Below are 13,662 nucleotides of genomic sequence, written 5' to 3'. Positions count from 1 at the left end.
TCAGCACAATCCATATATTGGGACCAGAATTGAATAAATGTATCTAGGGAGAATTCACTTTGACTTTGAAGTGACTACTCCCTAGATACGCACATCATGATATTTTATTTTAAAATTGATTCAATTTAAAAAAGACCTAAAGTTAGGGATTTATCAATCGGTAATGTTGCTCCAATACCCAACCAAAGGGCCACCGCAGTACCAATCAAAAAAACGGTTGTCGCTACTGGACGACGAAATGGATTTTGGAATTTATTAACATTTTCCAAAAAAGGTACTGTTAATAATCCCGCAGGTACTGAAACCATTAAAAGAACACCCAATAACTTGTTAGGTACTGTACGAAGTATTTGAAATACAGGAAAGAAATACCATTCAGGTAATATTTCCAAAGGAGTTGCAAATGGATCCGCGGGTTCACCAATCATTGAAGGTTCTAGAACCGCTAAGCCTACGTTACAAGCAATAGTACCGAGAATTACTACTGGAAAAATATATAAAAGATCATTGGGCCATGCGGGTTCCCCATAATAATTATGACCCATACCTTTAGCTAATTTAGCTCTTAATACAGGATCGTTCAAGTCAGGTTTTTTTGTTATTAGGATAGGTGAATTTTTCTAGATCCATCCCCCGAAGGAACCGGACATGATAATTTTTCATCATCCGGCTCAAGCAAAAATCAATCGAATCAAATGGATACAAACGGATACATATAAAATGAATCTATATGTTATCCACACATATATGAATGATTTCATATGTAAGAAAAAAGTTACCTGATTCCATTTTACGAAGTTGCAACTATACATTCCAAGGAATGCCATTTTTACAGGTAAATGCTCAATACCCAAGTAGGCGTACAAAGTTGATCGTGATCAAGTGCTTTCTGGGTCGTCTTAGGCCTTGCGATTCACCTTTATCCCAAAAATATATCGAGATTTTTTACATACAAAGGATTTACTTGTTACTAATATAGTCTAGCCTTTGCTCTTCTTTAGATCCCTTGTTTCACTCCGATAGTATAATAATAATAAATCGGGTCGATGCAGAAGAAATGAATGTATTTTCATACTATTAAGATAAGAAAGTAAAAAAAAAATAAAAATAAATAAATAAAATCTAATTTGCATTATGCCAAATCACTTATTCTACTGGATCTTACGGAGCCCTGTTCATACACGACATCGTCAGGTCTGATCATAGAAAAGATTCTCTTCAAGCGAACCAGCCTATCCTTTGTATGGGGCTTACACGGTGGTTGGAACAAAGACACATTTGGTTGTGAATTCCAATGTAGCAGATAAAGGCATATTTCTGCATGGCCCAATCAATAGTTCAAGTCACACACTCCCATAATCCATTTTCTCTTCGGGGAATTCCCTTCAACTATTCATGTCATATCAAATAAATAATAGAATATTGTGGAGTTGAAAGGAAATATCCAAATACATGTCTTATTTTTTTTTTTTTTTCAACAATCCATATTTGTAGCAATGAAATACTATTGTTCCTCCCCCAAGTAATAAGATAAATGATTGGCAAGTAATAAGATAAATGATTGGTTACAATATAGCTATGGTCTATATTCTCTATAAAGGACCAGAAATGCCTTGCTTACGTATCATTAGGAAATGCATTAACATAAATACAGCAGTAAGAAGGGGTAATACAAAAGTGTGTAAACTATAAAAACGGGTCAAAGTGGATTGTCCCACACTAGCACTTCCACGCAATAACTCTACCAAAGGCGATCCTATTACCGGAATAGCTTCCGGAACGCCTGTTACGATTTTGACTGCCCAATAACCAATTTGGTCCCAAGGTAAGGAATAACCTGTTACACCAAAAGATGCAGTCAACACAGCCAGAACCACGCCTGTAACCCAAGTCAATTCGCGAGGTTTTTTAAAACCACCAGTGAGATAGACACGAAATACGTGCAGGATCATCATTAAGACCATCATACTTGCCGACCATCGATGAACTGATCGGATTAACCAACCAAAGTTAGCTTCAGTCATTATGTATTGAACAGAAGTAAAAGCCTCAGTAACGGTTGGACGATAGTAAAAAGTCATAGCAAATCCTGTAGCTACTTGTACCAAAAAACAAGTAAGCGTAATTCCTCCTAGACAATAAAATATGTTAACATGAGGAGGAACATATTTACTAGTTATATCATCTGCAATCGCCTGAATCTCGAGGCGTTCTTCGAACCAATCATAGACTTTATTGAGATAGGTAAACCAAGAGGACTCCCCCCCTGAGAACCGTATATGAGAATTTCATCTCGTACAGCTCAAACAAAAACACCCAAATAATAGCTGAAACGGATATGGAATAGAAAGTTTGAAACTTCTTAATCTTTTCATTCAATTTTATCTGAAGACACAAAAGAGTAAAAATCCGAAAGCTCTTTTTTGTAGTTGTAATTATAATGCCAAAAAATCAAGTCGGCGCATTCGTCTTTATGTTGATCAGGCCTCTTGAATCTTCTATTTACCTACTTATTTCTTTTCTTTTTCTTTGCTTTGATTTGTTATTTATATGGAATGTGGCTTTATTCTTGTTTTCTTTATTTTTAATAGGAATTCTCTTGTTAAGACCCTATGAATCAATTGAAACTTCAGATTCATACCAGAACCGCGATGATTCAATAAAACCTTCAAACTAAGTCCAAAGATTCTTTGAGTAAGAATTATTGGATCATCACTTATTCAATGAATAGAATAGATATAATAAATAAAAATACAAAGAAAAGAAAGGTTTGTCCTTTGATCAAAATAAGCATAAACTAAATGAGAGTTTGAAAGAAGAAAAAATTTCTCGATTTATAAATAAAAAACCTCTTTCTTTGAAAATTTTTTTTTTTTTTGAGTCCGGCCGCGAGGTTTGAATATTAAGTATGAATCATAGTTCGAATACTTCGTGATCCATTTCATATATTCCGTGCTCCAGATACTAGAATGGCTATCCGACGGGATAAAACTATCTCGATCAAGAGGACAGACCCATTTTCTGTACTATCAATAGGATCAATTATAACAAGTCACACACTCATATTCCGGAAATACAGAAACAAAAAAAATTTCGCGGTCGAACTACCAAAATAGAATGGGCTAAAAAAAATCCGAGAACTAAAAGTTTCACTTTTTGTATTGAAAAGCGAGGCTTCGTGGTTCTTGTGAATCTAATTCAGCGAAATTCCATCCAGTAAAACGGAAGAATTATAAATCTCCAAAATAATAGATAAGAATATCGAAAATAAAGCCATTGCGACACCCATCAAAGGAGTCGTTCCCCATCCAGGAGCTACTTTACCATATTCCGAATTCAATGGTTTCAAAAAATCCCCTACAACAGTTCGTCTTGGACCAGATCTAGAACTACCCTCAACGGTTTGTGTAGCCATAAATCTTATTTTGTATTCAGTGAGATCTGTTGACTTTGTATATCATTCCGCTGTAAATAAACGATCTTATCATAGATCCATTGTGATCTTGAAATTATATTTATATTTATATTATTTATATTTATATTTATATATATTATTTATATAATTATATAATAATGGAAACAGCAACTTTAGTCGCCATCTCTATATCTGGTTTACTTGTAAGTTTTACTGGGTACGCCTTATATACTGCCTTTGGGCAACCCTCTCAACAATTAAGGGATCCATTCGAGGAACACGGGGACTAATTGAAGTAATGAGCCTCCCAATATAATATTGGGAGGCTCATTACTTCAATTGAGATAATGAAAAATCATTTCATTTTTTTAGTTGGAACTTTAGGCGGTTCTCGAAAAAAGATAGCGAAAAAAATTATCCCTAGAGTAGATACTAAGAGGAATGTATAAACCAATGCTTCCATAAATTCGATCGTGGTTTACAATTATAGCTTCCGTACCTATTTATTTAGAATCATCTCCCGAATAAAATAACGAAAGAACAAGAATCAAAGAAAAGGCAGCGATTTTAATCAAGATTTTTACAGCAGCCTATGTCAAATCACAAACAGAAAATAGAAGCGAAAAATAACAAAGCAATCTTGCATCAGACTACTTGTCTTCTTGTAGTTGGATCTCCAAGTTTTTGGAATGCTCCAAATTCCACTTGAGCATCCAAATCTGGATCAATACCGGCAAAAACATCTCTGAACAGGGTTCTAGCACCATGCCAAATGTGTCCGAAGAAGAAAAGCAAAGCAAACGAAGCATGCCCAAAAGTAAACCAACCCCTTGGACTGCTACGAAAAACACCATCGGATTTCAAAGTAGCACGATCTAATTCAAAAATTTCACCCAATTGAGCACGTCTAGCATATTTTTTCACAGTAGCAGGATCACTATAACTCACTCCATTGAGTTCGCCACCATAGAACTCAACAGTTACACCTACTTGTTCGACACTATACTTCGATTCTGCCCTTCTAAAAGGAACATCCGCTCTAACAATTCCGTCTCCGTCTACCAAAACAACCGGAAATGTTTCAAAAAAAGTAGGCATACGACGTACAAAAAGTTCACGCCCTTCTTTATCTCTAAAGATAGGGTGTCCTAACCACCCAACGGCTATTCCATCCCCGTTGTCCATTGAACCCGCTCTGAATAATCCTCCTTTTGCCGGATTATTGCCAATGTAATCATAAAAAGCTAATTTTTCAGGAATTTTAGACCAAGCTTCTGATAAACTTTGATTTTCGGCTAACCCAGCACTAACCCTTCGATATATTTCTTGCTGGAAGTATCCTTGATCCCATTGATAACGAGTAGGACCAAATAATTCGATGGGGGTAGTTGCTGAACCATACCACATAGTTCCAGTAACAACAAAAGCTGCAAAAAAGACAGCAGCTATACTACTGGAAAGGACGGTTTCAATATTTCCCATACGTAATCCTTTGTATAAACGTTGGGGCGGACGGACACTAAGATGGAATAAGCCCGCTAATATGCCCAATGTCCCTGCTGCAATATGATGAGAGGCTATTCCTCCCGGAACAAAAGGATCAAAACCTTCCACGCCCCACGCTGGATTTACAGGTTGTACCTTTCCGGTTAGTCCATAAGGGTCGGACACCCATATTCCAGGACCATACAATCCTGTTACATGAAATGCGCCAAAGCCAAAGCAAGCCACATCCTGAGAGAAATAAATGAATTCCAAAAATCTTGGGCAAATCCAAAGAGGGTTTTCCTGTGCGCTCATCACAAAAAATTTCTAGATCCCAATATACCCAATGCCAGATAGCTGCCAAGAAGCACAAGCCAGAAAACACAATATGTGCTCCGGCCACACCTTCGTAACTCCAAATACCCGGATTTGTTATAGTCCGCCCCGTAATACTCCAACCGCCCCATGAATTGGTTATTCCTAAACGAGTCATGAAGGGTATAACGAACATACCTTGTCTCCACATTGGATCAAGAACGGGATCGGAGGGATCAAAAACAGCTAATTCATATAGAGCCATTGAACCGGCCCAACCAGCAACCAGAGCTGTATGCATTATATGAACAGAAAGCAAGCGACCGGGATCATTCAATACGACAGTATGAACACGATACCAAGGCAAACCCATGGAAATACCCCTTTATCAAATCAACGAAAAATAGACACTATGTAACTTTATTGCATTGGAATACCTCCCCTTTTCGGTGGATTCTTTCGGAGAAAGGATTAATGTTTGTTCTATTCCATTAGTAATAAGGGAAGAATTCGGCTCAGAAGAAAAAAGAGAAGCAGATCTATTCTATACTCGATAAGTATCAATACGCAATGGGGGTTGATCCTATTTTTTATGAATGAATGCATCCCTATTTGTTCATCATTCAAAGGACCTATTCGTAAGAATTCTCTTTCATTCATTCCGCCTTTCTTTATTTTATGGCCTTAGTCTATCTATGTATAAAATATGATAAAGGCCCATATTATTAAGACCATTATTACATATTATTAAGATAAGACCATTATTACGTATTACATTACGTATTACGCTTCCACAATCAAAGTGAAATATAATATTACATATTATAATATTACATATTATTAAGATAAGACCATTATTACGTATTACATTACGTATTACGCTTCCACAATCAAAGTGAAATATAATATTACATATTATAATATTACATATTATTAAGATAAGACCATTATTACGTATTACATTACGTATTACGCTTCCACAATCAAAGTGAAATATAATATTACATATTATTAAGATAAGACCATTATTACGTATTACATTACGTATTACGCTTCCACAATCAAAGCGAAATATAATTTTACATTCTTTTTACTTTATGCCTGTTGGTATTCCAAAAGTTCCTTTTCAAGTTCCGGGAGATAACGATGCAAGCTGGGTTGACATATAGTGCGACTTGTCAAATATATTGGGTCATATGGGATTCCCCCGTTCTCTCGCCCGATCGAGATATCCCCTGTTTCGCCCCAAAAAGATTGATTGAATTATCAAAAATTTGTAGCGGGAAGTGTAATGAAGTGCAATTAGAGATCCATTTCATGGGGGTGTATCCAGATTAATATTTTCAATTAGAATGATTTATGGTTGGCTTGGTTGGACTGATAAAATGAAGTATCCAGGCTCCGTTTAGAAAAAACCCAATTGGTAATATATTTATGATTACCACCTATATCATAATCATAATTTTTCTTTTTTTTTTTAATTATAAATAAGAGCGATTTCAAACTGTTAATCAATCGAATAATATGGGAAATACGTTGAATATTTGGCGAAAAACATGAAAGAAAAAGGAATTAAATTAAAATAAAAAAAGGAAATGAAATCATAGCAAAAAGACGTGGTATTGGGTCATTTGTCCTATATGTGCAAATAAAAATCGGGCAGATCTTTACTCGGAGTAGAGCATAAACCTAAAAAAATTGAATAAAAAATTGACGAACCCCATTCAGGAACAAGAAAATGACATCGTGATTTGGATTGAATCGCAATGAAAAAAAAATGGATCAATGAAAAGTTTGTGCAATAAGTTTAGCGAATTTTTTCTATATTATAGGAAAACGGGCCAAAACTCATCTTTCTTTAATTTAATTTTAAATTTCATTTTATTTAAAAAATGTAAGAAAAAGCCCCTTCATTAGAAATTAGAAGTTAGAAAGGTCCGACTAGAAAAAACAAAGGATGGCTGGAATCTACACATTGATTTTTTTTCGCAATTTTTGTTGAACCGTATGCATCAAAAGGTGCCTGTACGGCTACTAAGGGATACAATTTTATCCTAATCAACCGAATTTATCGAGAAAGATTGCTTTTTTTGGGCAAAGAGCTTGATATCCAGACCTCGAATCAACTTGCGGGTATTATGATCTATCTCAGTATAGAGAGTAATAGCCGAGACCTGTTTTTTTTTATAAACTCTCCTGGCGGAGGGATAGTATCTGGATTATCTCTTTTTGATACTATGCAAGCAGTGGAACCAGATGTGCATACACTAGCCATGGGATTGACCGCTTCAATCGCAGCTTTTCTCTTGGTCGGAGGAGAAATTACCAAACGCAGAGCATTCCCTCACGCTCGGCGCCAATGAGTTTTTTTTTTTTATTATTGATGGAAAGAAAAAAGAAGACTATGCCTTCGCCATATGAAATATGAATTAGTAAGTAATAATAGCATGGCACTTTGAATTCGATATGAAATTTTTTTTTTATTTCTTTTTTTTTTTTTCAAAAAAAAATATTAGATTATGTATCGAAAGAGTAGTATGAGAGAAGGGGCATTTCCAATTTGATCTTAGCTATCGTGGGCCCATCTCAGGCGTCACAAACTTTTTTTCTTTTCCTACCAGAGGCTATTAACAATATTTATGTTATGAAAGAGTACGAAAAAAAAAAAGACTATTTTTTTTCTTTCTTTTTTTTTTTTCAAAAAAAAAAAGAAACTTTGGGATTGCTGAATCACAGACGAAATAAATATATAAAGCAACGGAGCCATCATAGTATTTTTAAACTTTTCCGAAAAAAAAAGAAAAAGAAGGATGGTAATTGGATTATTTATTAATCTGGGTCTAATAGACTCTATATTTTCTCTTTTTTTCGATGAAAGAAAAAAGAGAATTCCATTGTAAAGCCGTATGCAATTGTAAAGCCGTATGCAATGCGCAAAAAATGCCTGTACGGTTGTTCAATTCTATAGCTATTCTTCTCGCCTCATTATGTGAGTTAGAAGTATGTTATATCATCAGGGTAATGATCCATCAACCTATTAGTATGCTTAAGGATGATGGCTTCAAAGACTGGGTCATGGAAACAGACGAAGTAATGAAAATGCAAGAAGACATCATAGAGGCTTATGTACAAAGAACGGGCCAGCCCCGATGGGTTATAAACAAAGACATGGAAAGAGATAATTTTATGTCAGCAAAAGAAGCCAAAGATCATGGAATTGTGGATCATATAGTGCGTACAGAATCGAGACCTATAGTGAATGAAAAACCTATAGTGAATGAAAAACCTATAGTGAATGAAAAACCTATAGTGAATGAAAAACCTATAGTGAATAACAAACCTATAGTGAATGAAAAACCTATAGTGAATGAAAAACCTATAGTGAATGAAAAACCTATAGTGAATGAAAAACCTATAGTGAATAACAAACCTATAGTGAATAACAAACCTATAGTGAATAACAAACCTATAGTGAATAAAAAATGGAGACTAGTTAACGACAATGGCAATGGAAGACCACCATTTGACGACAATGGCAATGGAAGACCACCATTTGACGACAATGGCAATGGAAGACCACCATTTGACGACAATGGCAATGGAAGACCACCATTTGACGACAATGGCAATGGAAGACCACCATTTGACGACAATGGCAATGGAAGACCACCATTTGACGACAATGGCAATGGAAGACCACCATTTGACGACAATGGCAATGGAAGACCACCATTTGACGACAATGGCAATGGAAGACCACCATTTGACGACAATGGAACACCATTTAATTTTGATTTAGATTGATTTAATCCCTCTTATTCCTTTCCTTCTTTTTCTCTTTAATAGATTAATATTTTATTAATCTATTAAAGAGAAAAAGAAGTAATTCATAATCATCTGGTTAGGATCGATCTAAACCAGTCTATTATGTATATGATTGTATATGATTCAGCATGCCAACTATTAAACAACTTATTAGAAATGCAAGACAGCCAATTAGAAATGTCACGAAAGCCCCTGCTCTTCGGGGATGTCCTCAGCGCCGAGGAAGATGTACTAGGGTGTATGTGCGACTTGTTCAGATCATGGGCTGAGAAAAAGGAAACAATTTTTCAGTATCAACGATCAGTACCAGTGAATAGAATGGGGTTCTTCCGTTCACTATCTAAAAAAGATAGATCTACCATATCCTTCTATTGTGTATGAAATTTATGGTTTCCATTGGCGCAAATCCAATCTTGGAATTTTTTAAAAATTCCCCATTGGTAGCAAATGCTTATCCATTAAGCGGGGAAAATCCTATTTAAAAAGCAAAAAGATTATGCTTCGACTCTTGCAAAGAACGGACTAACAGGGTCAGCTACCCAATTAATCCTCCTAATTACATACCGTTACTGTATAAGATAGATCTCGTTGTGAAAGATCTATTACTGAAAAATTTATGAGTAGAGCCGAAGAGTGTGAACTGTACAAGTTACCAATTAAATGTTAAATGAAGGAATGAGCTCCGGTGTATAGAGGGGACCTCACCGTTTAAGAAGTAACCATAGAAACGATGGAACCCACTATTTATTTATCCATTTCTATTTACTCCTTTATTTTAGTTAATATGCTTTTTTTGATACCTAGTATCAATACAATTTCTTATTTCAAGGCGAAATGAAATGCCTAGAAAAAAGGAAAAATCGTGGGCGGGACGGTTATAGTAGCAAAAGCCATTGGAATTTTTATTTTATACATTGGAAGAATCCGTTTTGTTATTAATAGACTAGAAAAGAATAACTGAAAGAAAGAATTAGTTATTCATCAAAATTTCTTTTATTCAATGACCAGAATGAAAGAGGGATATATAGCTCGGAGACAAAGAGTAAGAGCTTTGGTTTCGGCTGATCGGGATAGAGATAGGAAAAAAAGATATTTTCGTCGTTTGTGGATCACTCGAATAAATGCAGGAATTCGAGGAATGGGGGTATCCTATAATTATAGTAGATTAATAAAAAATCGGTACAAGAAACAGTTGCTTCTTAATCGTAAAATACTTGCACAAATAGCTATCTCAAATAGGAATTGTCTTTATATGATTTCCAACGAGATTATAAAATAAGGAGATCGGAAGGAATCCACCGAAATGCTTTAAATGAAATGGGGTTCCCTCGAGAATGAACTCGAGGGAGGTAGAGTAGAAATTAATATGATAAAAAAATTCTGATAAGGTCATCAAAACAAGAAAACAAGATGAGCGAAGACGCTCAATAAAAAAAAAAAAAATTTATTTTTCTTCCCCAACCCGATTCGATTCTTTTATTTATTTCTTTTTTCTTACGACACGACAATTTTGATTATCAGATTTTTTGAATAAAGCATCAGTCTACGTTTGATAATTTTGAGTCAATTGAAGGGTAAGCCTATTTATTTCTGGTTCTAAGAGCAGTAGTTCTAGCGGTCGACTCTCTTCTTTCAAATCGTTTCTCATTTCTGGTTCTAGTTCTAGCGGTCGACTCCCTTCTTTCAAATCGTTTCTCATTATTAATAAAGGGTAACGAAGATAAAATACGAGCTTGTTTTATAGCAATAGTAATTAATCGTTGTTGTTTTAAAGTCAATCTATTTACTCGCCTAGATAAGATTTTTCCTTGTTCACTAATAAATCGACTAATTAAACTCATGTTTCTATAATCAATTCGATCCCCCGATTGGATCGGGGGCAAACGCCTACGAAAAGATCGCTTGTATTTATCCATCATTTCTTTATTCCTTATTTCTAAAAATAATCCTATCCTATCCTTTTCTAAAATCCTATTTTGATCGGATCAAATTCAAATTATAGAATTAATAGAATAAATACGATTTGCTTTGTTTTTTTTATTATTGTATTATTTATTTATTATTTATTTCTTATTTATTTGTTTATTTTATTAGTTTATTTTAATTATTTATTTATTATTTATTTGTTTATTTTATTAGTTTATTTTATTATTATATTATTTATAGATATTTATTTAAATATAATTTCATATTTTAATATATTTAATATATAAATATAATTTCATATTTTAATATATTTAATATATAAATATAATTTCATATTTTAATATATTTAATATATAAATATAATTTCATATTTTAATATATTTAATATATAAATATAATTTCATATTTTAATATATTTAATATATAAAATATAAATATAATTTAATATTTTAATATATTTAATATATAAATATAATTTAAATAAATATCTATAACTGTGATAATACATAAATAATAAATAAATATAATTTATAAATATATATAAATATAATTTCATATTTTAATATATTTAATATATAAAATATAAATATAATTTAATATTTTAATATATTTAATATATAAATATAATTTAAATAAATATCTATAACTGTGATAATACATAAATAATAAATAAATATAATTTATAAATATATATAGAACCGACACGAAAATAATAAATAATTAATAAAATAAGAAATAAATAATGAAATATAGTAATAAATACAAAATATAGTAATAACTAAAAAATATAGTAATGAATAAATCATACAATATAATAAATAATACAATATTAACAATATTAAAATTAACAACAATATTAAAATTAACAATATTAAAATAATCATTATGCACGAATAGAAAATAAAAAAAAAAATAGTTAGTGATATTAAAAATCTAATTCCTAATCAATGAAAATCCAACTCCTAATCATTCGAAGACTGTAAACTAAAAATCATTCGAAGACGGTAAACTAAAAAAATAAATAATTGACTCGAGAATAAAGAAAAAAATTATTAAAAAAATAAGAACTAAATAAAAAATAGAATAAAAAAAAATAAAAGAATATTGATACAATCATATACCAGGTTAAAAAGGTTAAAAATTTATTAACGTGCATATCGAATAATTTAAAACTAAAAACTTCACTTTAAAAAGAAAGCGTGGAATAGACAAGGAAATACAAATATAGACTAATATATAAATAAAATATTTGTTATATATTAGTTATATATTATATCTAACTAATTATATACTTAATATTACTTAATATATTATATAATATATATTATTATACCTGAATACCTAATGTCCTATTTTCTCATACTAAATACCTAATGTTACCTAAATACCTAATGTCCTATTTTCTCATATTCTCGGGAAGGGTTGACATACGAGTACTTGATTCGATTTATTTCTTTATCTCCCCGTGAATTGTATGTTTGTAACAATAGGAACAGAATTTCTTCAATTCCAATCGACTAGGCGTATTGTGTCGATTTTTTTGAGTAATATACCTGGAAATGCCCGTTGATTCCTTATTAACGACGTTTCGAACACAACTGGTACATTCCAAAATAATCGTTACTCGGACATCTTTACTCTTGGCCATGAACCCCCTTTGAGTTTTTAATTCACCCAACTCTTCTATTTTCCGATCAAAAGTGAAGAAGAAAGGAATGAAAATAAATAAATAAAAGTTGCTAACTCAAAACCAAATCCTGAAAGATTTCGTTGCAATCAATTGCAATCAATATAGTAAATCAATATGTATTATACTAATAGTAAATAAGTAATACAATGATTTCTAACTCGATTTAGAATCACAGTACGGTATTTTCTTTAAGTATCTTGTAGGATACTGTTGTTCCAGCCACATTTCTCTTTTCGCTCTACTAGTAATTTAATTGGAGCTTGAACCCAAGTTTTGTTGAGGTTCAATCCACTTTTTTCGTTCTACCTTCCTTATTTATTTTATATAATTCTTATATAATTAGAATTCTAAAAAAACTAAATAGAATTATTTCTTATATAATTAGAATTCATTTCTTATATAATTATAATTCTAAAAACAACTAAAGTCAAGGGGGGGCGAGAGATTAGTCACAGATATTTGATTGTATATCGATCTAATCTTTTTCACCCCGTCCCGCGACAATAACTAGAATTAAAAAAAAGGGAATGTTAACGCATCCGGGAAGAAACGATTGATCTCTATCAATAAACCCGCTAAAGAACCGAACCAGAGAGTACTTAGTACCGGTGCTACGGAAAGATATGTTTTTAGATCTCGCATTTAAAATCCTCCTTCTTTATCGTATTACATACATTATGGTAATACATATATAATCACATGTATGTGTGGTTAAAGACCACTTGTATTTGTATATTTGTACCCGGAATTCCTAATTCAAAATTAAAATTTAAATGTACAATGATTCGATAGATAAGATTTTCCTTTTCTTAAAACAGCAAAATAGGTCCCTTTCTGCCTGAGAATTCCCGCCAAAAAGATTCATTTATTATTCATTATATGGTTGTTATATGATATGAGACCAAAAAGAGGAAATGGAAAGATAATTTTTGTATATCAATAGATGAAATAAGGGTGTGGAAAACAAGACAGGGATTCTCTACAATAACATCGTAGGCCAATTGAA

At 32.5% G+C, this 13,662-nt stretch overlaps 1 protein-coding gene across 1 annotated transcript; it reads right to left on the bottom strand.

Moving 5' to 3' along the window:
• Window positions 1–1,349: 1,349 nt before the first annotated feature.
• On the bottom strand, window positions 1,350–3,460 carry LOC149509703 (cytochrome b6). Its single transcript, XM_089757675.1, has 2 exons — window positions 3,059–3,460; window positions 1,350–2,234 (listed from the first exon to the last, which is right to left on the bottom strand). The coding sequence occupies exons 1-2, from the start codon at window positions 3,062–3,064 to the stop codon at window positions 1,593–1,595; spliced, it is 648 nt and encodes a 215-aa protein (XP_089613801.1). The 5' UTR covers window positions 3,065–3,460; the 3' UTR covers window positions 1,350–1,592.
• Between the last annotated feature and the right edge of the window lie 10,202 nt (window positions 3,461–13,662).

The sequence above is a fragment of the Durio zibethinus genome, unplaced genomic scaffold, assembly GCF_047325235.1.
Source record: "Durio zibethinus cultivar Kanyao isolate XHJ-2024 unplaced genomic scaffold, ASM4732523v1 HiC_scaffold_124, whole genome shotgun sequence".
In the NCBI taxonomy this organism is placed as follows: domain Eukaryota; kingdom Viridiplantae; phylum Streptophyta; class Magnoliopsida; order Malvales; family Malvaceae; genus Durio; species Durio zibethinus.
This window is presented reverse-complemented; position numbering and strand designations above follow the sequence as displayed.